Genomic DNA, 25,174 nt, shown 5'->3' on the forward strand with positions numbered 1-25,174 from the left:
TAGCATCCCCCTCCCAGCTTTTCATCTCCCAGAGGTTATCCATCCCTCCAGTGCCGAAACACTCCGCTCAAGGGGGTTGTGCCCCTCCTGTCACACAGTGGGCCATCACATCCCAAAGCAAATCACCCATACCCCAAGCCAGACTCTTTCAGTCCGAGAAAGCTCTTCCCTGTTCCTGCAAAGCACTTGCAAGGCAAGCTCTCTGCACAGGTCCCATTTCTGTCTTGCCTAAATCCTTTGAGGGGATGACTGAAATCAGGCCCCAAACAAATTGTCCATTAGAACCTCCACACAAGCACGGTGCAGGGGCAGATAGCACAGTTTGGCTTAGTAGACACGGGTGCAGATAGCAGAAACAGCCATGTGGTGGCAACATGCTCATTGTAGTACCACATTTCACAGCTACAAAATCTCCCAGGCAACATTTCAAGTACTTTCATCCTCTCCATCTTTTGTACAGGGTCCAGACACCAGCAGACCAGGCCTGGTGGTCTTCTCGAGGAACGTGGTTATGAACAAGCACCCTGAAATACTCAAGCCCTGTTGTTTCAGCTGGCACATGGTGACAGCAGGCAGCACGTGGTTTAACAGCATATTAGTTGATTAGTTGCAAGCTTCATTACATTCGGGGTTAGATACTTTTCACCAACTGAATCATCCAACAGTGCTGCAGTCCTGCTAAAAAAGGAGTCAGCTCGCAGGTCAACATTCTTTGTGACTGAACAGTAATCTCTAAGTATTTCAGATCATTTGAGATGCACAACTAACTTACTACCACTAACTGATCACCACAGATTCAGCTATTATTTCTACATTGAATAATTTACAATTTGATTTATTGTTTCTAAAACCACTTGTAGCCTGTTCTTCCTTAACAATTGCCATATTTTGAAGAACAGCCCCAAAACATTTAAAGGAAAGTTTCAAGGAAATAATCATATAGAAAAATCAGCCATATTTGAACCCTACGATTAATTAAAAGTGATGGGAAAAAACATACATTTAACTTCCTGCTATTTATAATGCTTTTTCCTTGGTTTGGGCTTTGAAAGTAGGAGCAATCGGTTTTATTTGGGGGAAAATACCAGAGATCTAAGCTCAAATATGTAGGTCTGTGTGTCTCAATCCATGCAAACATATGTGCAATTCAACAGGGATTGCAGGCGTCCAGCACTTCCCTGGAACACTGGTCTGGCAGGGTATCTCAAGTATTACTGATCACTGATAGACATTACAGGACTGCTCATTTACCTTTCTACAGGCTGTAGTGTCCTGCTGCTTTCAGCTGGGTATTGCTTCTGATGAGCCTTATTGCAAGCACTTCAGTTAATTGCTAATCAAATGAGAAAAAAGAGTTTTGTGCAGTTTCAGCTGAGGAAAGTGGTATTAACCCTCATCACAGTGTTTTAAGCCACTACATGCCACTGTCCCCAAAAAGCTATGAACACAAAAGTGACATCTTGACTTAGGAGAAGTCACTTGTTGATCTACAGCAAATTGCTTATGAATGTCTGTCCATGTCTGGTTTGATGTGCTACAGGTCACTCTTGTTTATGCACCAGTAAAGCTAGAGGTTTTAGCAGACGTCAAAACAGGAACACCTTTTTAATGTGTGCCTCCGCAATTATTTCACCATTCAATACAACTAGAGAGGCTGAAGAAAATCCTTTTTATTTTAGTCAGTATCTAAAATGTCAGGTATACCTTTATAACTTCAGACAGGAGATTGTAGACTGCAGTATCTTTATTTTTTAAGATAGCTCCAAACCTGTACAGCTTAGTCCTCTAACACGTATGTTAAACTTAATGGGGCATTTTGTATTTTGGGAAAAGGAGAATAGTTGGTTTTGTTTTTTATAACTGTTATTCAGTCATATAGTGCAAAAAAAAATGGTCACAGTTAATTTTCCTTCCCCTCCATTGCTTGAATGACATTTTTTAAAACTGTCAAACACTGCAAACTAGCAGGAGGGGAAAAAAAACCCTCTAGTGAGAGTGGGGCTGCTGCATGAGTGCCTGTCCCAGCAGTTCTGCTGGGGTTCCCCTGGGAGCACAAACTGTCGTTATTTCAGGGCACTTAATTCCTGAACAAACCCTTCTTTAAAAATAACAAAACACCCACCCAAACAAAACAAACAAAACGTATTGTGATTCTAATTGATAAATTCAGTTAAATCCTGCTCGATTAACTTTAAACACAGCCCACCAACCACAGGCTTTTGGGGGAAAGTTGAGCCCGCGCAGCAGCGGCCCGACTGCTGCCCTCACACCCACCCGAGCGCCGGGCAGGGGCCTCCGGACCGCAGGGGTTCGGAGCGGGACCGGGACCGGGGCGCTGCTGCGGCCGAAACCCGCTGGGCGCTCCAAACCTGTCCCCGGCCCCGCCGCTGGGCGTTCCCCGCCCGCCCGGCACCGCCTCTCGCCGCTGAGGGCACCGCAGGCCACGGCGCGGCCCGGCCGCCCGCCTGCCGAGCGCCTGCCTGGCCCGCGTCTTCCCCGGGGCCCCGGGGGGGCTGCACCGCCTCCCTCAGCCGCCTATATAGGGGCAGGGGCGGCAAGGCTGCCTGGGCGGGCGCTGTGGTGAGTGGTGGCGCCGGGGGGTCGGCGGCTTTGCCCTTTCCGTGGGCGGGCGGAGCGGGCCGGTCGCGTCGAGCGCGGAGCAGACGAGTCCCCGGGCGAGAGCTGGGCTGCTCCGCGGCCTGTGGGGCCTGGCGGGCGGGCGCGGGGTGCAGCGCTGCGCCGCCCCTCGGGAAGCGCCGGGCTGCGTGCGGCCGCCCGGAATAGGCGTCGGGCCGGGGTCCGTGCGGGTTCGGCAGCCACCCCGCCAAAGGCAGGGTGCGTGTTTCGGGAGCGGGGGTCACCGGGACCGCAGCCCGAGCCTTCCTCTCCTGAGGAGAGCCGCCCTTGGGCTGTACCCGGCGCGGAACCCGCGGTCAGGCCGCTGAACACGTGTGGCAGCCGGGAGACCTGAGCCCGGCGTTCCTGTGCTGACCTTGGGCAGCAGTCACAGCCCGCCTGGCCTCTTGCCAGGAGCCTTTGGGTTTTATCTGCTTGGTGTTCGGAGAACACATCAGCAGAGAGCGACCTCTGGGGCCGCGGGTGCAGGGAGCGCTCTGCGGGACCCCTAACGCTAAATAACGCCTCTGTGTTTGCAGGTTTCGGACTTGGTGTCGCTTTGGAAGCGACAGAGCTGTTGCTGTGCTGTAGTTACAAGCAGTTTGTACTCTGCTAGTGTTATTACAAATAGGAAAAATAATAGGAGGGAAGGTATGTGCGTGTATAATGCCGGTGTAGTTTTGACTAAGTCTTCTGAAAGTGGTGATGTGAGCTTATGGATCAGGAAGCTAAACTTCCTTGGCTCTTAAAATGTTGATACTTTTATAGGCATCTCTCTTTCCTTCTGCTGCCCAGCTTTCTGTGGGTGATTTGGCACATGCTCCCTTTGGGCACTGGCACAAGTCCATAAGCACTCAGCATGATGCAAGCAGTGTACATTGTGTTGCTCTCTAGTAATTCCCTTCATTCAGAGGCTCTCTTGCTGATCTATTTTTTTTCCTCTAAATGAGAAGGAAAACTATGAAGAGCTGTGAACACTATTGAGTCATATAGGAGAATAAAGCCTAACTTGGTCTTGGAGCCTCTGTTTTGAAATAACACCTAACATACTACACTGCCAGTAGTGAGACAGTTTGAATCCGTAACCACAATTTGGAAATCGGATGTATTAGTGCCATTTATTACAAGAGTAGTGATTTATTTTATTTTTTTTTTTTTAAACCCATTACATTCAGATCCATGCAATGCACCTTAAACAGATTGGACACGTGCAGTTACTTAGTGTCAGTACTTGGCCTACTGGGGTTCTTTTTTAAGCTTTGGGAATAATAAATCTGTTTAGAGACAGGTTTTCTTAAAGCCTTGCTTGAATTCAAGTGTCTGTGCTTGTAACAGAAAAAATGTAAAAAGGATGTGGTTCATAGGGTGTGTTGGTTTTGTTTGGTTGGTTTTTTTAATCTTTCAATGTAGTCTACTGGAAATAATGTTTCCCATTTGTGTTATTCCAAAATATATATTGGGAGACAATAGGCATCAAAAGAAACATTACAATAGGTAAAAGAGTGAAAAATGTTCCGTTTTCCTGCAATACTGTGCTTGAAGACAGGCTTAGAAGTCAACGAGGGGCTGATTCGTGTGTGTATTTGTGTGTTTTTTTTAAGACTGATGCAAATTTTTTGACAGCACTGCCAGCCAAGTGTCTAGCTCAGTGTTGTGGTTCTGAAACAGTGGGAGCTCTTTGGCTCTGTGATTTTTCTCCAGATGAGTAAGCTTGTTTAAACTGCTTACCCAGTGAAGGTACCTTGCTGCAAACTTGAAAACTGAATGTTTTATTTGAAAGTGTCAGCTTTGTGGTTTTGCTTTCCAGCTGCTTTCCTGAGGGATGAGATGTAATTCGTATTTGTAATATGCTGGTGTGTGGGGGACTTGCGCTGGGAACATGACAGCCAGATGCAATTCTAGATGTTCATATTCATTCCTTTTCGACTCATATCTTCTGAGAACCACGTAGAAATAACTAACATGCCTGTATCATCATTAATACAATTTTCTTAGCTGCTGTTCACCATGAGGAGAGCAATTCTCTATTTTGTTTTATAGCTGGGGAGCTGAGACAAAGGGGAAAATATTCCTGCCAGCTGGCGTAGTCACCTGATGCAGACTGTGCCTCTGTAATCAACAGAAAGGTAACGCTCAACACAGCTCCCTGGAGCTACTCTTTGCTTTCATTTGCGAGATCCAGGGAGACTAGAAGCTGGAAAGCCCAAGTAATCCAAAGCCAGGCAGTGGTACTGCAGTAGACTTGCCTAATGTGGCAAAACTAGCCGGTCAAAATACAAATATTCTACATCTCAGTCCTGGGGACAAGCATTTTCTTTCTCTAAGTGGTTTAGAGCAAGCTAAATGGAAAAGTGGAAGTGAAAGCATTTGTGTGATGCTTTTTTCTGTCAGAATTATTGTTGTAAATCATATATGCTTAATCTTTCTTTTCCCTCAGGAGAAAAAGACTCAACTCCTGCCAGGAAACAGGAGACTTTACTCTGTAGTAACTGATAAACAAGTGTGAAGCATGAGAATCAACTCTGCTCTTCAGGCTGCTATTGACCTCACAGCAGGAGCTGCAGGTAACGCTGGAAAGAACTTAATTGCGCAAAACCTCTGAGGGACAGTTTTAATACCTTTGCAAAGTGTAAAAGCAATTTCTCATTGCTATAAAAAGCCTCGCCTCTGCATTTTAAGGATATGGAGGTGAAGCAACTGACCTCATCCAATGTTGTAACTGCACTACTAGTGCCTCAGCCCTGGTGAAACCTCTCCCAAAAAACAAAGGTGTAATGCTTATTTCAGGCTAATAATTTTCCAGGAGGAGGTTTAAGTTTTGCTGTTAGTTCTCATGCTTACATGAGTTTAAGAATCAGTAGAGTTTTGGAATTAACTGTGTGTGTGGCTGAGGTGCTGCTTTTGTCACAGGAACCCTCTCTAATTGAAATGGGCAAGAGCCTGTCTGAAGGGTTGTTGGCTCAGACAACATGCTGGTGTAAATCTTTAAAAGCTGGGAAACTCAGTAGTAGATCTGATGATCATGAATGTACTTCACTAACTTCTGTTTTAGTCTAACCTGTGCTATAAAGTTCTGCTGGACCAGTTATGACTGTCACAAGCATAAAAATAGTTGCATTGTCTCTTTGACATTAGCATGAATCAATTTCTAACTCTCCCAGGGAAAAACAGTCTTTTTGACATTTCTGAGCTTCATCTGTGGGTGAAAAAAGCTGTTGCAGAAATATTGGAACAGCATTTGTGTTAAGGGCAGGCTTAGCCACAGAGGTACTAGTTTCTGATGGAAGCTTATATAATGTCAGGAACAGATGACAGACATTGGGATAGAATAGTTAATTTGTCAATGTTCATACAGAAAAGGTGGCATGAAAGATTTGCTTATTGTACTGTTGTAATCAGTTTAAACAATTTAATGTGTTGGGTTTTTTTCTTTTCCCATACAATAGCTGTTGCAATCAGTCCATTTATGACTGTGTTAATGCTGTGGATATGACAGTATAAATGGTGTTAAGTGTATTCGAGGTACTTATTGGAGGCCATTTGTCAGAGCGGAGTTAACCTTAGAGCAGGAAGAAAGCAAGAGGTGACAGATAATGTGGGTCTTGTGTGGCACCTTCAGAAAGCATTTGGTCTGCCACCACACTTTGCTTAATATCTGTGCAGTTCTTCCCAGTTCTGCGTGTGTTCCCAGGTGTTTAAATGGGAGGTGTGATTGCTTTCCTTCCCAGGAACGCTGCTGTTAATGCCCAGGGCAGTTGCACACCCTGGTTTAGGAAGCTGACTTTCCAAGTTGAATCCTGGCATGTCTCATCTTGGCTACTGCAGGAGCTGGAAATGAGCATCAGCTTACGAAGGCATTGTTTGGTGATACTGTTCCATGCCCGTGTTCAGGCTAACAGGGTGTGCAGTTGAGGCTTGCCTGGTTTTTGGCAGTAGAGCTTAGAGGATCGTGGAACTAATAACGCTGTTTTCTTTGGCGTAGTTCTTCCTTCAAATAAGATGGAGGAATTCAGAGCTTTCTTAACAGGACTTCAGTAATTCTAAATCATTATTCTTGTTCTTTTTTACTTCTGTTGTAATAGGTAGTTTTACTGTTCCTCTAGAGTTTATTTTCCATGTTCTTTCCACATACTTGGTATTGCCTATGTTCATTGGTAGTGCCTGTTTCTATATTATATACATCTCTGCACCCTTTAGAAAGAGTATTTAACTAGGCAAACAACTAGTTTCTCCAGCAACCATGTAACCTGGTGTTACCTTTCTCTCCAGATACAGTCTTTACTAGCTGATAAGCAATGATATATTGCGGCAAGTTAATTCTGAACAAGAACAAATAAGTAATTTAACAGCCTGCAGGTCTTAGTCCTTTGCCTAGGTTCTGAGCAACCTCTAATCGCTTCTTTAAGTGGGACTCTCTTCCTCATTGTTATCATGTTATTATTAAGACCACGTTTGTTTAAATGTTCAAGCAGGGTTGACTCTTTTGTTTTTCTCGTTTGTTTTGCTGTTGTTGTTTTAGACTCTTTACTGCTGGCTGGAAGAATTATTTTTTTCTTTAATATTTTAGATATCAACTGTGACTCTTGGTCTTTACCTTGAGGCTTAGAAAGTGTATTGCTGTAGCTTACTGGGCTTCTTGTGCCACCTCCTATGCCAGGGCTTTTCTCTTTTAGGAATATCTACTCACAGTTGAGTCCAAATTTTTCAGCTTTGTGTTCCCAAACCCATTCCTGTTTTTTCTGGGCTTCTTCCAAGAGCCATTATTTTACTACTTGTGGATGTTTTAGGTCTACCTTTGCACAGGAGCCTTGCATTTGTCCTGGCTTGCCTGCAAGTAGCATTGGCTGAGCCTTTCCAGCTCTGCTTTTCATCTGAGCCTTACATGGGCGTTACTGGCCTGAGCCAGCTACTTCTCTCCTTGGTTATTGCCTCTAGAGCAAGAAGCTCTTCATGCAGGGACACGTGATTTGCTCTGAAGCTTTTAATGATCCATTTGGTTGAGAATGAGGTTTTACGGAAGCTAAGATCCTGAGTACCTCCTAAAGGCATGAAGTACCTCTTTGCAGAGGAGCAACAATGTTACACAAATGTGTTTGCAAAGACTAAAACAGATTGAAAATAACCCTGATTAAACAAACATGCTTAGTCGTCTTCTTTCCACTTAGAAAAAAAAATCTTAAAAACAAATTTGTGAATCCAGTTACTTCAGTTTCTTTACATTATCTGCATTTGCAGATAACTATTTCACTTTCATAGCTGAAAAAAACATTTTGTTAGCTTGCCCTCTTTAAGCTATATGCATGTGAACTGTATTGTGGTTAAAGATCAGTTTCTGGTTTGGGATGGTTCTTCTCTCTTGCTAAAAAGGCAAAACCGAAGTCTATATAAGGTATGCTTATCATATGCTTCCTGTTAGGTATTGGCTTCTAATAGATTGCTGTCCATGTACACTGGTATTTCTTACTGGAAAAATGTAACATTAACTCTTTCTGAAGACTACTGAATTGTGTTAGATCTTGTAGAAGAACACTGCACTGTGGGCTGTGGGGTTATTGATGACACTGATGGAAATATCTCACAAGGTCTCAGGGTATTGACCTTGCAGTTCCATTTGGGAGAAGATAACATGTTGAGAAACTTTGCCCTTTTGCCTTTTTTTTTCAGCTTATGCTGGACGCTTTCTTCCAGTATGTGGGAATAAATGTCAATAAGAATCATCTGGAGTTTGGAAGTAAAGAGCTTTATTCTTTAGTGATCAATTTATAATGCATCATGAGTTTCAGCACTCTCTCAGCAGTCTTCCTCTTGTCCTGGGGGAATCTTTGTCTCACTTGATTACAAATCTTTCTGGTTTTTGTTATTGCTGGAACGTAAAATCAGAAGGCTTCTGAACCACTGCACTAATGGGCAAGGGAAAATGTTGCTTAACTCATTAACACAAGTGACTTGATTGCAGAACAATACCTTTAATTCAGCACCTGTTTGTGTAAGTGAACCGATTCATTTAGATGCTTTTAGTAAGGTAAAGAAATATTTAATGAGAATCAAGCTGTTACTGCTCTTGTGCGTTATTTTTTTTGTTAAGGTAACTAAATTTACCACTGACAATTGATGACAGTCTTCTAAAATCAGTGCAGTTGTCTTTTCCTGTGGATAATTCATGAATCTTTGCTTTCTGTGTGATTTTCACAATACTGCTGTTTGTGTATAAGCATTGCAGTTGTGAATAACCTTCAGCCACCCTCTTAACTTCCACTGCTTGCTTAGGTGGGACAGCATGCGTGCTGGCTGGCCAGCCCTTGGACACCGTCAAGGTGAAGATGCAGACCTTCCCTGACATGTACAAAGGAATCGTTGACTGTTTTGTGAAAATCTATAAGCAAGTGGGGTTTCGAGGCTTCTACAAGGGAACGACACCAGCGCTTGTAGCCAACGTTGCGGAGAACTCCGTTCTGTTCATGTGCTATGGATTTTGCCAACAACTTGTGAGAAAAATTGTTGGAGTAGACAGGAAAACAAGGCTCAGGTTAGTAATAGAAATGTTTCCTATTTTAAAATAAATAAAAAGTCATGTAACTGTTACTTGCAAATACTGTGTTGTCAGGGTGCAACTGATGTCCCAGGCCCCACTCTGCCAGTATGCACTGTGGTAACTTTTGGAATATAGAGCTTTGTGCTAGGATATGGTGTCTTAACTACAACAGAGCCATCTACTTGTCACTGCAGCTAGCTGGTTTAGATAACCACAACTTAACTGGAGTATTTACGACCTGGAACATCTTACCAAAGGGAATGAGCATTGCAACACCTGAGAGTTGGTATTCCCTTAATCTCTAGGTTGTTCTGATTTTTGCCGGGTAGGTAGTGGTTCCTCTTACTGGTAGGCATACTAAGGGGAAAGGACACTTTTCTAATATTGTCTTTCTTTTAAAATGTATTTATTTAAGGTTGAAAAGCGTGAGTGGTGATGGTGGTTAGACCAAGGGGATGTTTTTGTGCAGTGTTTTATCTATAGTACTGGCAGTAAGTGGTTGCCCAAGGAATGAGAAAGAGAGGAAGTGTTTTAATATTTACTCAGAGTCCTCTGCCAGGCTGGGTTGTTTGTTCAGAGGATTTCTTGAATCTGGTGTGATCCAGTCAGTGACTTTGGATGTCCATTGAAGCACTTGTCCAGTCTCTCCTTACATTCCTGTTAAGTTCCTTGCATCTGCAGTACACTTGGCAGGGAGTTCTGCAGGTGATAATGATTAATTCTGTAACTGGAAGAGACAGTTGGTCCTTAGCCACTGTCTCTGTGCCACTGGGATTTTGTAGAGTTCTATCCATTGCTCCATGCCCCTTTTCCCCACATGAACCCTGTCCTAGGTAGAAAAATCCCTACCCTGCTAGTCAGTGAGGACTCGGGAGCCATTTCTTTAATGGTCCTTGTTGCCTTGTTCTTGTAATTCTAATGCTTCAGGGTGTGAGCTCATGAGACCAGAGTGGTGCAGAGTAAGGGTGTCAGTAAGTCAGGGACTTATGCACTGGCATAATGAACATAATCTCTTTCTAGCTAGGATGGCTTTTCTCCAGGTGCATCACTTTAGAGCTGTCAGTGGTCCATCAGGCTCAGTGTGCCTTACTGTTACCTGTTTCTCAAGGTATGTCTTCTTTGCAGCACTGAGAGTAGCTGCACCTTCTCCATCCTTGTGCTCCCCACAGTGTGTAAAAGACTTCTACTGTGCTAACTCCATTAATTCAAAGAGTAATGCGAGGTTTACCACATTCAGCCTTTTTTTAAATAGCTTCATTCTGCCTCTCTCATGTCTGTCTCCAAATGGAAGTAGCTGAGGAGGCCCTGAGTCTGCATTTGAGATCTGACATGACAAGGGCAGCTACCCAAGTGCAAGACAAGCATCTAAAAGTGGTATTATGTGAGGTGTTCTCCTGTCACATTCAAAATGTGCTGTATCTTAAGACTGAGGCCTGCTATGAAGTAATATGAAATTATTAAGAAACTTATATTAATTGCTCTCTACTTGCATTTTCTTTCACTGTTTTCTGGCAGTTGAGACCTCGCAGCTGAGACAGAACTGTTTTCACCTTTTTTATTGCTTTCTCAGATCAGGGATTTTCTGCTTGCTCAGCATACACACCTGTTAAGTTATTTGTATCCTCTGAAATGTAGGAGGTAGGTCTACCAACAGCATACTTGGCTTCTTAACCCTCTTTTGTGATCCTTCTTGGAGGCAGATCACAGACTTGCAGAGGTCTTAGCATCATCTTTTCAAGTGACTGAGACAACGTGTTTAGGGTGTATATAGGGGAAGTAGCACAGGAAAATTTCCAACCATATATGTAGGTGTACTGCTCCACATCTTTGGACCAGGATACAGAATAGAAATGTAATTTTAATGTGCAACAATAGCAAGTGCCTCTGACATCTTGCCCTGCTTTCCTTGGTCAGGTACTGGTACTTTTCAGATCCAGGATGGCTGGTTGCGTTATTTGCTGACTGGAGAGCAAAGAGTGTGACTGCATGGCTGTCCTAGGAAAATAACACTAAAGGGTTTAAGTTCAACTGAAAGATTTCTCCCTTGGTGCTGCTACCTTGGTCCTTCATCTGGATCATTGTCGGGGCATCTTATGAGGTGCATGTATCTAAGCAATTGCTTATCACTTTTTCATTATTTTATAGTATTTGAGATTTCTTAAAACCAGCTATAATAGTTTGGGTTTGCTTTAAGTTACTTTTTCAGCAATGCTTTTAAATGGCTTGTAAATAAACTTGCCTAGCCTGCCTGGATCTAGGGATACCTTGGTCAGTTTGAAGCCTTGCAAAACTGTTACAAGGACAGTTAAAAACCAACACTTTTTCCAGTTAAAGGAATACATGCTACTGATGAGAGAGAAATGCTAACTTCCATTTATCTTTTAACATCCATTTAGTCCAACCAAACTGATTTCATTCCATGCTAAAGTCTAAACTGAGACAACCAAATGGAAACAGAAGTGCTGAATTCCATTTGTTTTTAAATGCCAGTTTAGTCCAAGCAAACTGATTTCATTCCATGGCAAAGTCTAAACTGAGAGAACTACTATCCTTGTTCACCTCAGTTTGACTTTCTCAGTATGTGACTAGACATCTTCAGCAGGTTATTTTCTTTGAAAAACAAGATAAATGCCTTTTATAGAAGTAGCAGTGGTGTAAGAGTAGAAGATTCTTGCTCCTGTGCTGTGTGATCAAAACTTTCCCACCTGGAACAAATATTGAATTAGGCATTTTGAGTTGAGAGGGAACTTGAACAGGATTCAAGGCTTATCACTTCTGCACTAAGGTTCACTATATTAAAGACCAAAGCCTAAACAGTGGGTGTAGTTGAATTTTTGTATGTAGAAATAAACATCAACTGGCAAAAGTAAAGATCTGAATTATGGCTAAATCTAGTCCTTTATGTACATGTGTCAGAATTCTTTTCAAGTCTGGTAGCATCTGTGTTTTTCTCCCCTGAAGGAGCAAGGGTCCTGTGCACCCTTCAGTGCATAGTTTTAGGGCACCTCTTCCACAATTTTTTATCCTAATGTGTAACCTTATTGCTTTGCTCTAGCTCATTGCTGAATGACTACAGCTGCATACTGTATTTTTAACTCTGCCTTGCTCTGTCTTTAGCTCTATTAGGTTGCATCTTGGATCCCTGTGAAGCCAAACTTTATGTGCTGCAAGAGGGCTGTGCAACCAATGTTGCCGTTTATTTACTGCATATTATTCAGTTTCTGCTCTGCAGCCAATTACTGAGTTCTTCCACTTTGAGAGTTCTTGTCGGTGCCATATCTGAATGTCAAAAGTTTTATTTCATGTCACAACTTAAATTCAGTGATGCTTCTGTAAGAGAAAAAGTTGTAGCTTTAATCTGTGATAGTATAGGTGTATAAAACTGCTGGGCACAGGGCAAACATCTCCCTTGTATGGAGAGAATTTCTGTGCAGCAGTGAAATCAGCGTCTGCTGTGCTGACTCCCTGGGTTCTGAAAGAAGATAGAAGCTCCACTTGGTCCTATCCAACACACAGTGTCTGTAGGAGCCTGTTTAAAGTGTATCATAAAGCAGCACAATCCTGGAATGCCAGTGTTTTGAGCCCTGGCAGTTTAGCAGCCAGATTTTGCGATGTGTGTAATACCACCACAAAGTAAGCCCCAGTTCTGGAATACAGTGCTGTCCTGTTCAGTGCTGTGGTTTACATTTGTCTGCACTCTCTGACTCACTTGGTTGCATTCGTGGCAGTGCATCCATAGAAAGATCATAGTGGTCCATTGTGCTGTTGTTTCAGATTTCTAGCTTCTTCTACTGAAAACCAGTATTAGTACTGGTAAGGTGAACTTGTGAACGTTGGCCATCTGTATGATGTAATTATTACTCTTATTCTCTTTGAGGAAGTAACTAGTACCCAAAAGTTGTCCAGTAAAACAAATTTACAGAAATTTTTATAAGAGCAAAGAAAAGGAAGATTTGATAGTGCCTATTCTGCTGCAATCACTAAAGTATAGCAAAGAAAGGTAAAGGTTGTGATATATTTTCTCAGGTGTGAGAAGGATGTATTTGAGTTGCATATGAAGACGGGTGACCAAGATTCTTCATCTCCCTAGTTCAAGTAACTGCCCGTTTCCTTTGAGATTCTTTCCCTCAAGGCTGTCTGTCAGTTTTTCTTGATATTTGGGGTACATGTTGAGGAAGCTGGTGCAGTGGCTCCACTGCACTGAAGGCCAGTGCACAAATACCTTCTGCAGTTTCTCTTTTGCAGCGATCTGCAGAACGCTGCCGCAGGTTCCTTTGCCTCTGGCTTTGCCGCCCTTGTCCTGTGCCCAACGGAGCTGGTGAAGTGCCGGCTGCAGGCCATGCATGAAATGCAGTTGTCAGGAAAGATAGTCCAGGGACAAAAGTAAGTATACACCTTGCCCAGTATCCCTGAAACCCTTTTATGTGTTTTTATTGCTTTTACAATAATTCTTTGTTGGCTCAGAGTCACACTTGTAGTGCGCTGTTAAACAGAGATGAGTTGCAACTGGGAGGGTTGCAGCCTGGACATTATAGAATCATATAATAATTTTGTGTCATAGGGACATGGTTTACTGTTGGTGTTAGGTTATTGTTGGACTTGATCTTAAGGGTCTCTTCCAACCAAAATTATTCAATTATTCTATTATTTTTGTTGGAAAAGACATTTAAGATCATCAAGTCCAACTGTTAACCTAGCACTGCCAAATCCATCTCTAAACCATGTCCGTAAGAACCTCATCTATACGTCTTTTAAATACCACCAGGGATGGTGACTCTACCACTTCCCTGGGCAGCCTGTTCCAATGCCTGACAACCCTTTCTGGGAATAAATTTTTCCTAATATTCAATGTAAACCTCCCTGGTGCAACTTCAGGCCATTTCTTCTCATCCTGTCATTTGTTATTTGGCAGAAGAGACCAACACCCTCCATGCTACAAGCTCCTTTCAGGTAGTTGTAGACGGCGATCAGGTCTCCCCTCAGCCTCTTTTTCTCCAGTCTAAACAGCCCCAGTTTCTTCAGCTGCTCCTCATCAGACTTGTGCTCCAGACCCCTCACCAGCCTCATTGCCCTTCTCTGAACTTGCCTGAGACACCAGTAAAGCCAGGTGCCAGGGAGGGGCTCCTGGTGGGATCTTTTTCTAACTCTTACTTGAGTCTTCTTGTCTACACAATGGATCTAATCTTTAATTGTAGCTGCAGTTGCTTATTGTTCTATAACCTTCTTATTATCAAGCATCACTAACTGGATCCACCTCTCTATCAGTACAGTTTGGTCAGTAGTGAGGGGTGTTATTCGAAGGGATGGTCCCCTTGGATTTTACCGTGGCCTGCCAAGCACTTTGTTGCGGGAAGTCCCGGGTTATTTCTTCTTCTTTGGAGGATATGAACTGAGTCGGACGTTTTTTGCCGCTGGGAGACCAAAGGAAGAATTAGGTATGGTGCTCCTTTTTCCAGGTGGATTCTAGCATGCTGTCATGGGGGACATAAAGGAGGGAGATATGCTAATAATGCACAGCAGCTGTAAAATACATTTAAAATGAAGGAAACTGCACATAGAGAATATGGAGTTCAATAATTCATTATTATATATACACAAAATATAGAAGTAACCACTTTCCAATGGACCAGGATGGTAGATGGAGAAAAACTACAGTGAGCAAACAGTAATATTATGAAACTACTTAATCTGGCTCTACAGTGTAATGTGTCTCTGAACAACTTAATTTCAGAGGCTGTTTAGAGCCATTTTGATGTCTTTAGCTGCATTCTCTTGAAATGTATGTTCAAGTGTACGCTGAGATGTGTGCTGACCATTAGCTGTCATTACAATGGTAGTAAGAGAACACTGGGATTGAAAATTAGACATGAAAAAAATGAGGGGGTGCCAGAATAAAGATTGCTTGTCTCCTGTTGAAAGACTGCACAGTTGTACTTTGTCTTGCTGGCAGTTAGAATTTCAACTGCATGCATTCTTGTCTTTGTTGCAAAATGTTTATGAACATCTGTGAAACACAAAATGAGGTTGCATCATGAAAAATGACTCATCACAAAGTAACTTCACTGTTCCAGATAAATCTCTGAGTGATTGGTGACACTATGTGGTGTTACTCTAAACCATTTCACAATTAGCATTGGAAAGTGATTACAAGTGTGAAAGGAGTGCAGTTAATTTAGTTAATACTGTCAAAACAGAGTTCAGGGTTACACTTTTTAGCATGACCAATAATCTAAGAGACACTCCTTATAACCTTTGATCTTCTGGTTAGACTTGCAATTTACCAGTGGCTTAAAATTAAAGGTCTGGGGGGGAGCAAAAACTGCTCTTTTGTCATAAGCAGGTTCCTCTCTGTTTTCTTTGACTCTGTAGATTAAATAATGTGATATTTTTGTTGCTGCATATTTTGTGGCTTGTATAAAAGCTTATTTCTTAAATTTAGGTCCTGTTCCTTTGCTACTAAGTGGAGGTTTTGGAGGCAGCTGTCTGTGGATTGCTGTGTATCCTGTGGACTGTGTCAAATCTAGAATTCAGGTTCTTTCCATGGCTGGAAAACAGACAGGCTTTATGGGAACACTTGCAGATATTGTGAAAACTGAAGGTGAGTACACAGAAATCTATTCCACTGATAATGTGTTGGAGACAGACAGTAATGCTTTCTAAAAAATGAAAATATAGATGCTTCATCTAGTTTGGGAAGCTTGGAATATAGAAATTGAGACCTCTGTATCTGCTGTGCCTCTTGGTGCAGGAGACAATTAACTCAAAACTAACAAAAGCTCAGTATGCATTAAAAGCAGATAAAGGAAGGAGTTCCATTACTCATGACCAAACCTATACATGAAAATTTAAAGAATCAGTGAAGTTCAGTACAGAATTTTTCTTCACCTCTAAAAGTTAATATGTGGCTGGCTGAGGGCTGTTTGATAAATCAGTCCTGTTGAGCCAGGCAACTTAGGCCATCTACCTCTGTGTCATCTCTGGAAAAGGCTGACACCAGGCGCTTCAGAAGATGGTGTGAGAAGGTACATGGCAGCAGATGCCAATCATGGCCCTGTTACTAGGGCAGATACTCAGCAGGAATCTTGACTTGGGGCACAGCTGCTGTGACCTGTATCCTCAGGTGACCCAAGTAGCCTTCTGAGGACTCTGTCATACCTGAGCCAAGCTTCTAAATGGCTAAACTCATGTTACATTTCATTATATTCCTTCTATATCAACACCCATGACCCTGTGGTTTTCTGCTACACCAGTGAGTTTAGCTCTGTGTGTGTGTGCCCCTTTGAGCAGAAGCAGCGCTTCAGCATCCTTCAAAGGCAAAAGCACAGGGGTTGATACAGATATACATTTTAATAAATTGCTAACTGGCTCTGATTTCATTTCCAGGTGTACTTGCCTTGTATTCTGGACTAAAGCCAACTATGATCCGAGCATTCCTGGCCAATGCAGCACTGTTCCTTGCCTATGAGTACAGCCGGAAACTCATGATGCAACAAGTAGATATTTCTGATAACTTCTAACAGAGAACAAAAGCTCATTTAAGGATCATTTAAGTAAATGATCAAAAATGGTCGGAGCAGGGTAGAATAATTTACCTAATTTTAGGAACTCAACTCTACTTTAGAATTTGTAATCTTTTAAATTCAGGTGATTTTATAGAGATGTGTACATGCTGCTTGAAGTGGACCAGCAGAACTATTTTCATCTTGCAGATTCTGAAGTAGGTATATTGTATGTCATAAATGTATTTTCCTAATCTGCAGTGGTGCTAAAAAGTTATGTTGACCTGTGGGTTTTACTGTAACATCCAGCAGTAGGCTGTGACTTGTTTAAAGCAAAGCACTGTTTTAAAATCTGTGCTGTGGTGTTGCTGGCAGGTGTCTGACTCAACCAGTCCTGTCTGATCTTGCTGAGTGTGACTGACTTACACATACCCCTCAGCTAGACCCCTGTCCTTCTCCAGCACCCTTCTGCTCTGTGATTTTCAAAGGTCATGGCAGTTGGTGTCTGACTTGAGTACTCTGTTCCAGTGACTGGGCTTACAAAAGTAGGAAGGGTTCACCCTCTACCTTGTACACCTTAGATCTGAGATTTGCCTGTGTTTGAGATAAAAAAAAAGTGTAAATACTTTATCTAAAGTGTCCATGCAGCATTTGTAACAAGTGGGTGGCAGCATTTTATTCTAAATCCTTCCAAGAAGTGCTGGAATATAGCAAGCACCACTGAATTAAACACTTAATGTAAGGCAGACTGCTGGAAATAGCTGCTGGCTCAGAGCACAGAACTATAACTGTGCAGGCTTCTGTTTGGGTTACCTTGACATGAACAAGTCCATGTCTTTGAAGGACAGGAAGCTGAAGAGAAGCAGAATCTTTTCTTAAGGACAACTGATACCCCATGGTATGTGTGGTGTCATGTGCACTTACTTGGGCTGGAGTCCTGCTGCTTGCTGTGTCTCTTCAGCTGAGTGGAAAAAGCTCATATGACTGGGTAGTTCATACCACCTTCAGCCATGGAGGGCATGCCCACTTGGTCATGTCACTTCATTAATTGCATGGTCAGTAACACCTACTTCTGGATACTACTTTTATTCTTGAAATAGGATGTTCTTTACACAAGTATGCTCTGCCTTCTAAGAAGCAGTTACTGCCTATCCTGGGAGAAGGCAAATCAGGGCAAATCCCTGACTCAGGCCTGGAGATGGACAGTGGGATGTTGTATACCATGACAACCTAGGCTTGTCAAAGGCACAGACAAGCTGTCCTTGAAGGTTAGAGTTCTTTTACCCACCAAGATCAGAGCTGTATAACCATTAGCAACTTGTCATAGCAACCACAACTTATGACTGACAACTCACAGCAAGAACACATTTCACATGTTCCAGCTTCCACTTCAGACACCAAGAAATGGGAAAAAGCCTTAAGTGTAAATAAAAGCATCTCAATGTCTGCTGCCTCTTGCAGTGCAGATCCACTGCACTGTTACAGCCTCTTAGGTGAAAGGTGGTTGCTACAGTTCCACAACCTCTTCTTGCCTCCCCCAGCCTTCATGTACAGCAGGAACTGTTTATCTCCCTTTCATACACCCATGAGAACAAGCAGCTATGCAATTTACCTCAACTGACTGGTACACTAGGGGTGGTAATACTGCACACAGTACTTTAAAGCAAATTTATGCCAAATGTTTAAATAATCTGGGTACAAGGGTGAGGCTCTAAGAGGTATAAGACTTCCCCTTCTTTTCAAAGTTGTCTACCCAAGATAAACAGTATATTTGCATATGTTCCCAGTAGTTATGACAAGGTGAGAAATGACCCCACAGCAGTGGAATACTAAAAATCTATTTCTTAGATTTGTCTTGGCTTTCATTTTTTAAAGCTGATGATTGCAGCTTTTAATACAAAAGTTGAAGCTTCAAGAGAAGCAGGATATTTAAACTGAACCTACAGCAAGAAGCTGGTAGCCAAAACAGACATGCATTTTGAGAGTTTACCTTTTGAAGTTTATGTAAAGCTGTAATTTTGCCATTCACAGCTGCTTAAGCTGTACACATGTACCAGTTGTTCAGCTCCAGACTTTATGTTGATATAGGAATTCACTGGAATAAAGTTTGATTTGGTTAACTGAGTACCTGGCTACTGTTTATGCAACAACCCTTACCAAGCTTGTCTAGCAGAGGAGCAAATAGATGTTAAAGTCAGTATCACCACCCCCTCCAGAAATAAAGGAAAAGGCTTTTTGCAATCATTGAATGTATAAAGGCCATAAAACTGAAGGGAAAGTGCCAGCTCTAGGAGGATGCTGTGAAACAACGGCATGTTTTACATAATCTACTATGGAAAATAAAACCCATGTTTTGGGCCTTGGTCTGGTGCTTTGTTAGTATCAAATTCAGTTCTAATATTAGAGTTCAACTCAAGTTCCAAGTTTCAAGATTGTTGATTACCATGATACCCACTACAAGGGTAAGTGTCCTGCCAGAAGAATGCCAGGAGCCCAGCACAGGGCCCCTACATTCCACATGTAAGGGATGAGTGTCTGCTACCCTGAAGCCAGAGGTGGTCCATGCTGGAAGACAGGTAGGAACAGTGGTTACCATCTTCCGCACACTGGTGCTGGGATCTCCAAGATGCAGTATCTCCCTGATACAGCTATTTTTGTTACTTGTTCCTGCTTACACAGTAGTTTTTACTTAACTGTGTGCTTCAGCTAGAAAAATCTGACTTGCTGTTACAGCCTGTGCTGCTACTACACAAAGAGACTGGCTTACTTCATAAGCAGGAAGAAGGTTTGCCTTATTTGCCCTGCAAGCAACAAGAAAGGGTATCCTAGGACAGCAATATCCAATTGCCAGAGCTAAGCCAAAAGGAACTTAGTCATGAGCCTCTCCTGGCTGCAATAAAACAGCATCCTGTCCCAGCTCCGAGTACATCTGGTGCTGAGAGAGAAGCCTTATCTGCCTGCTTGTTCCATTGCCCTCCAGTGATACAGCTCTGGTGTAAGTGGGCATTTCATATTTCTTCCTTTCCTCAAGCCAGAAGTGCAGAGGTCACATTCACTTCACCAGCACCCCTTAACCTCAAGGGGCAGTTTACCAAGTTTACATACAATAACATGCAGCCTCTGGAGCAACACTACAGTTTGAGGAACAACATTGCAGAAGCTGAGCAGTACACCTTTGCTGCAGCAGCCAGGCTCTAACAGCAGATGCTGGAGCCAGCAAACCAGGCAGTTCTGACCCTCTGCTTACACCCTGCGCATCTGTCAGAACAGATCGGGAACACCACATCCCACTTCATGTTCCCCAGTACAAGAAAGGCAGTGATACTGGAGCAAGTCAAGCAAAGCACAAAGAAGGTGGATGGTGAAGAGAACTGGGTTTGTCCACCCTGTCACAGAGGCACCCCGTAGGTTAATTTAAGGGACAACAAGGTCCAAAAACAACTTTTATTAAACCGGTGAGAAACAGGGTTTTAGCACTCCAAAAGTGACTTAAATACAGGTTCGGATATCAGTTGAGGAAAATTATTAAGGGGCAGCAACTAACAACAGGCGGTCCACAGAGTGCATACACGTGGCTTCACCAAAACAATGCCAGAGCCATCCCCCAGTCCCGGAGAAGTACACACTTGCCTAAACACGGTGCAGAATTATTTTTAAAGAGATATACATACTCGTAGTGAGTATGGAAAGTGTACACTCATGATTCTGCAAGGGTAAATTTATAATACACTCACAATCCTGCAAGGGTTAATTTACTTACACATGCAGATGTGCACAGAAGGAAAATACGCTCACGATTGTGCAAGGGTTAATTTTACACACGCTCATATGGAGCACGGAAAGTTACACATGCATATGTGCATGAAAAGTATAAATATACTCGCAATCCTGCGAGAAGTTTTACTTACACACGTGGCGGCGAGGCAAGCGGAGTCTCCATCCCGGGGAGGGGGCTCTCGGAGGCAGCATCTTGCTCGTGCTCCGAGAAACCCACACAATGGGTGGAGTCTCGACGAGAATCCCGTTTTTATACTGGCTGATCAGATCTGACTGTAGGCATTCTAGAAGCTTCTCTGCACCCCCACACTGTCTGTGGGTGCCCCTGAAGCCTCCAAACATCCCCCACACGGGCCGCAGGCTCAGTGTGCCTCGGCACTCCCTTCTCCTAATGGCCCTGGCCAGGGTGCTCTGGGGCCAAACAAAAGAAGCTGTTAGCCTCAAGTAGCAGAGAAAGAGGGAGATGTGCCCACTCCTTCCATACTGAAGGAGTGAGGGGGAGAGAGAGGGGTTTGCATTCTGCCACACACCCCTAACAGGTTCAGACAGATCTTACTGCTGTCTGCAGCTACTTCCTTCACATGAGGGGACAGAACAAGGCATATACAGGGGCAGGACAAGAACTAACAGCCACAATCTGGTACATGGGAAATTCCAACCAGAAAGGAAAAGTAGTTATAGGATTAAGACTTGTGTGAAATCTCTACCCTTGGAGATCTATAGAACTAAACTAGGTTTTGTGAGCCTGCCGCACAGTAGTTTGGACAACACAAGTTGTAGCTACTTCCACTTAAATATCTAAGTGACCCGCATTCACTCTACCCTGCACCTAGAACTGTGAACTACTGGTAGAACACTTTTTGTCATTGAATACATTTCAACCTCCGCACTTGAAGTGCAGCACTGACAGAAGCAGTTTCCAACTCCATAGGACTTTTCCAACAGCCCAGCTCCTAAATACCAATTAATTACACAACAATAGCAAAACTGTTCATACCTGTACTTCATACTGTGCCACTACCCTCAAGTAAGCACCTGGAAGGTATGAATTATCTCCACCTACTCAACTAGCTAGTTATTATCCATGGAAAGCTATGGCAGTCCCCTTCTGCTCTTGGTTCCTAACGATAAAAAAAACAAACACCACAACACACAAAACACACAAGCAGCCAATGTCAACACATTTCACACCAAGACAGGCTTGAACAATCTCCATAGGCGAGCTGCACTGCTGAAAGCAGTTGTAAGCAGAATAAGCATTGTCTGTGCACTACAGGTTTAAGTCTGGCTCAAGGGGTCAGTGAACATCTGCAGCATTAACTCACAGGAGCAAGTGCCCAGATCACACCCCTCACATGCAGGTATTGAGGCAAGCCCAGTTAACCAGTCACAGGCAGCTGACATGCTCATGAGCTGATGTGCCTCCTCAGCTCTCTACGGGGACATATAGTGGCAGAGAAGCACCTGTGCAGTCTGCAACCTCCACAGTCAGCTCCCAGGCCAGGTGTTGTCCAAAAACTACATCATGGATCTCTGTTTGATACCAAGACTTCTACTCAAGAAGTATTAGTCTGTGTCTGCCAAATTACTATTCCTCCCTCCAAATCTGACCTGTGGAAAACCCTGCTGCTCAGGGAAGGTGTATCAGATATTTCCAGCAGTCTCCTGCAGACTGCTGGTCCCCACCCACCCTCAGGTTAATGCTCTTGCTTAAAGACAGACAATAATCTTAGATTAATAAAGTAGGGATTACCTGTATGTAGAGACATCTAAACCCCAAAGGATCCACCAGCTTATTACCATGACAGCCAGCTGATACTAAGTAACTCTTCAGAGGATTACTGCTCTGCACAACAGAACTTCATGTAAGTTTATTTGACAAGTTGTATCTACACAGAAATACATTAAGTACATCACAATGAGACTGCTTCACTTTACACTGAAGCAGCAAGACAATCCCCAGGAAAAAAAAGATCCATTTTATGTTTCCCTTCTTTTGACTTTCCCTTATGGCTCAATAAAGTTCACCTCCACAGCAAATGTCTCGCTATAGACTTTCCACGTTTTAGACTTGTGAGGGTTATCCAGCTCATTCCTGGGAAGGTAGAGTCTGAAAGACAGAATTCAGAACCATATCTTACAGCCTAAAACATGATTTTCCTTTCAGCCTCCCACAGGAACTTCAAGCTCAGCCCTGGAATATTAAATAGAGCCCCAAATCTTGAATTCAGACACCAGCCATGCCTGCACAAGGCTTTGCATCTGAAGTAGTCTGAGAAACATAGAATTAACTCGATCTTTGTCAGGCTTGTTTGCTAGTTTTTGTTGTGGGGATTTTTTGGGTGGTTGTTGGTTGTTTTTTGTTTTGTTGTTGTGGTATATGTGTGGTATTTCTTGTTGCTGGTTTTGTTTTTTCTTCAGAACCCCACAATGCAGGACTGCTCAAGTAAAATCAGTGTTACCTTCAGCTCAAGGCCTGCTGATGGGATGCAAGTGGCAAGACTTAAATAACTGATCTTCCTAACAGCAAGGACTCTATTCAGTACTCAGACCCAGCCATGTTCTCCACTTTTAATGCTCACCAACTTCATGTCTAGTTATCATTTAACAGCACTTGCACATCAGCTGTGGCTGAATTAGAGGCCCAGAGACAGGAACATCACCTTAGCATCTGTTCACTTCTGATCAGACCTGGTCCACCTGAGGTCTACCAGAATTCTCCAGGCAGAAAGGGAGACAGTCTCTACTAAATCATGTTTAAGAGAAGGTCTGGTGGGGCATCATCCCTAGCCCTGGACTAAACAAAGCACTTGGGTGAAACTTGAGTGGCACTGCTGCAGGGCTATCAGCTAGCATATATTTCTCCTGGCACCGGTTTCATCCAACAAGATACCTGCACTGCTGGCTCAGCATATTAAGTTGCGTTTTAAACAGATTCATGGCTTCCTCTACACATGCTCTGATGGGATCAATTAAATAATTGTTTCCCTCCTATTCTGGTCATGGAGAGGAAAGTAATTATATCTCACAGATCAATTTCATTGTTCCTCTGTCTAAATCTATCAAGTTTGGCAGACAGAAGAGAAGGAGGTCCTGTCTCTGCATTTCTACATCACTCCCCTAACAAGACAGACAAGCCCAACTTCCGCTGGCTGGAGCTCTACCAGTATTTCTAGTCTCTACATGAACAAACCATACTAATTTTTAGCTTTTACAAAAGCATGGAAAGGAGTTAAAGAGCCTTCATCTGGGATCCCAAGCCTCAATACCTCTAACTCTGATCTTAATGTCTGCCTGCTGAACAAGTTCCAGCCTCTCAGTCAGCCATGCTATAGAGGATGGCAGAGCTGCCTTCAGTTTGAATAGTTAGCATTACCTTTCTGAATTCAAGTTTACTAACAACACTTAGAATGCTGAGGAAAGAGTCCAATCGATTAAGTTGATTGAGATAAGGAGCTCACATATGTTTAAAACACATGGCACAGTGCGTGTGCCAACTGTCTGCTCACCAGTTACAATTGAGAGTTGGAGACCAGCACCCACAGAGGAGCCAAGATCAGCCAACTGTCTCAGCTTTCAGTACCATGTTTAGGAACTTTCCACTCTGTTCAGACATCAGGGGTTAGGATCTGAGGGCAATCGCTATGATTACTTACCTGTTATTTTCAATAAAGGAAGTGTTGAACCAGAAGAAGAATGGGCAGTCATCATAGCCTTTTGGGAGATCCTAAACACAACAACCTTGTTTAAGTACTCCATTAGATAACAAGACTTCTTTGCAGAGCAAGAGCACCACCTATTCTCAGTAGTTTGGTTTACAAAGCTACAGTGCTTGAGTCAGTACACTTGAAAAACCCAAAAATCACACTCAGATCTCTGTTTTCACCAGTTACTTCAGGACTAGGTCACTCAATACAGTGAAGTAAGAGACCCATGTTAGAAGTAGAAGGTACTCAACTAAGATCCTTTGGTTGTACTGTATGAACAGACAGATGCCTCCCCCACCCACACAGGCTGATGTAGCAACATTTGCTGCATCGCCCACTGCACCAGGGTGAAACAACAGCTGCTACAGGAGGGCCACCCCCCACAGCGGGAGTCCCTGGGGTGCAGCACAGATTCAGCCCCCCACAGCCCAGCCAGCACCCAGCTGCTGCTTGCAGTGCAGCCTCTGCTCACACTCACATGAGGGTCTTCATGCTGGTGTACTTACAGAATGTGACTCAAATCTGACCTTCACATCACCACTTATAACAGGGCTGTCCTCCAAGCCAATGACTACACAGTCACTTTCAGAATCAAAAAAGAGCTAGATAATAGAATAAAGTATTACTGTTATGGAGAGTTACTGCAGAGACAAGGCACCAATTCATAACAATACCTAGCTACTCACTCATGATATACACATACAATAGCAGTGCTACAATAATAGCCAACAACTTAAGTTGCTCTGGTCAGAGTGAGCTATGACATTTAATTGACTTCTGTGGAAACCTTTCACTATCTTAACACTACTTTTCCCGTGACTTAGCAAAGCTTAGCTTTTTCATTCTCTCAGAATTTAGAGCATATATTTATTTAGACAGTTTTATGTCCACTATTGAACTTTTACAGGAAGACACTTTTGACCTAAGTCAGCATTCAGCTCCGTGACTCACAGTATCACAGTATGTTTGGGATTGGAAGGGACCTCAAAAGATCATCTAGTCCAATCCCCCTGCTGGAGCAGGAATGCCCAGGTGAGGTCACA

At 43.1% G+C, this 25,174-nt stretch overlaps 2 protein-coding genes across 10 annotated transcripts in view; one reads left to right on the forward strand and one right to left on the reverse strand.

The window, feature by feature from the left end:
- Nucleotides 1-2,363: 2,363 nt before the first annotated feature.
- On the forward strand, nucleotides 2,364-18,767 carry SLC25A15 (solute carrier family 25 member 15). Of its 5 annotated transcripts, XM_065052578.1 has the most exons (9): nucleotides 2,435-2,580; nucleotides 3,156-3,267; nucleotides 4,657-4,742; nucleotides 5,054-5,180; nucleotides 8,884-9,142; nucleotides 13,394-13,531; nucleotides 14,414-14,583; nucleotides 15,588-15,746; nucleotides 16,532-18,767. In XM_065052578.1, the coding sequence occupies exons 4-9, from the start codon at nucleotides 5,126-5,128 to the stop codon at nucleotides 16,663-16,665; spliced, it is 915 nt and encodes a 304-aa protein (XP_064908650.1). In that variant the 5' UTR covers nucleotides 2,435-2,580; nucleotides 3,156-3,267; nucleotides 4,657-4,742; nucleotides 5,054-5,125; the 3' UTR covers nucleotides 16,666-18,767. The 5 variants fall into 5 exon arrangements, with proteins under 5 accessions (XP_064908658.1, XP_064908650.1, XP_064908661.1 ...); XM_065052586.1 differs by lacking the exon at nucleotides 3,156-3,267 and having other exon boundaries at nucleotides 2,364-2,580; XM_065052589.1 differs by lacking the exon at nucleotides 4,657-4,742.
- The window catches only part of LOC102092343 (phosphatidylinositol 3,4,5-trisphosphate 3-phosphatase TPTE2), a 31,624-nt gene continuing 20,938 nt past the window's right edge, over nucleotides 14,489-25,174 (reverse strand). For 4 of the 5 annotated variants that reach the window (XM_021286875.2, XM_065052537.1, XM_065052530.1 and 1 more), the window contains exons 17-19: nucleotides 24,638-24,733; nucleotides 24,081-24,151; nucleotides 22,272-22,534 (exon numbers count right to left, since the gene is read on the reverse strand). In XM_021286875.2, coding sequence (XP_021142550.2) covers nucleotides 22,432-22,534; nucleotides 24,081-24,151; nucleotides 24,638-24,733 — 270 coding nt within the window. In that variant the 3' untranslated portion in view covers nucleotides 22,272-22,431. Of the gene's footprint in view, nucleotides 14,620-22,271; nucleotides 22,535-24,080; nucleotides 24,152-24,637; nucleotides 24,734-25,174 lie in introns of those variants that run through there. The other variant, XM_065052554.1, reaches the window with a different exon arrangement.

The sequence above is a fragment of the Columba livia genome, chromosome 1 (assembly GCF_036013475.1).
Source record: "Columba livia isolate bColLiv1 breed racing homer chromosome 1, bColLiv1.pat.W.v2, whole genome shotgun sequence".
NCBI lineage: Eukaryota > Metazoa > Chordata > Aves > Columbiformes > Columbidae > Columba > Columba livia.

What these genes read in the sequence shown, in the direction of transcription:
- SLC25A15 (XM_065052570.1), top strand. Translation starts at nt 8,284, where the DNA reads ATGCTGGACGCTTTCTTCCAGTATGTGGGAATAAATGTCAATAAGAAT. An exon ending in GAATCATCTGGAGTTTGGAA is followed by an intron (nt 8,348 to 8,883) that starts GTAAAGAGCTTT and finishes CTGCTTGCTTAG; the next exon opens with GTGGGACAGCATGCGTGCTG. An exon ending in AAGATAGTCCAGGGACAAAA is followed by an intron (nt 13,532 to 14,413) that starts GTAAGTATACAC and finishes CCTCTCTATCAG; the next exon opens with TACAGTTTGGTCAGTAGTGA.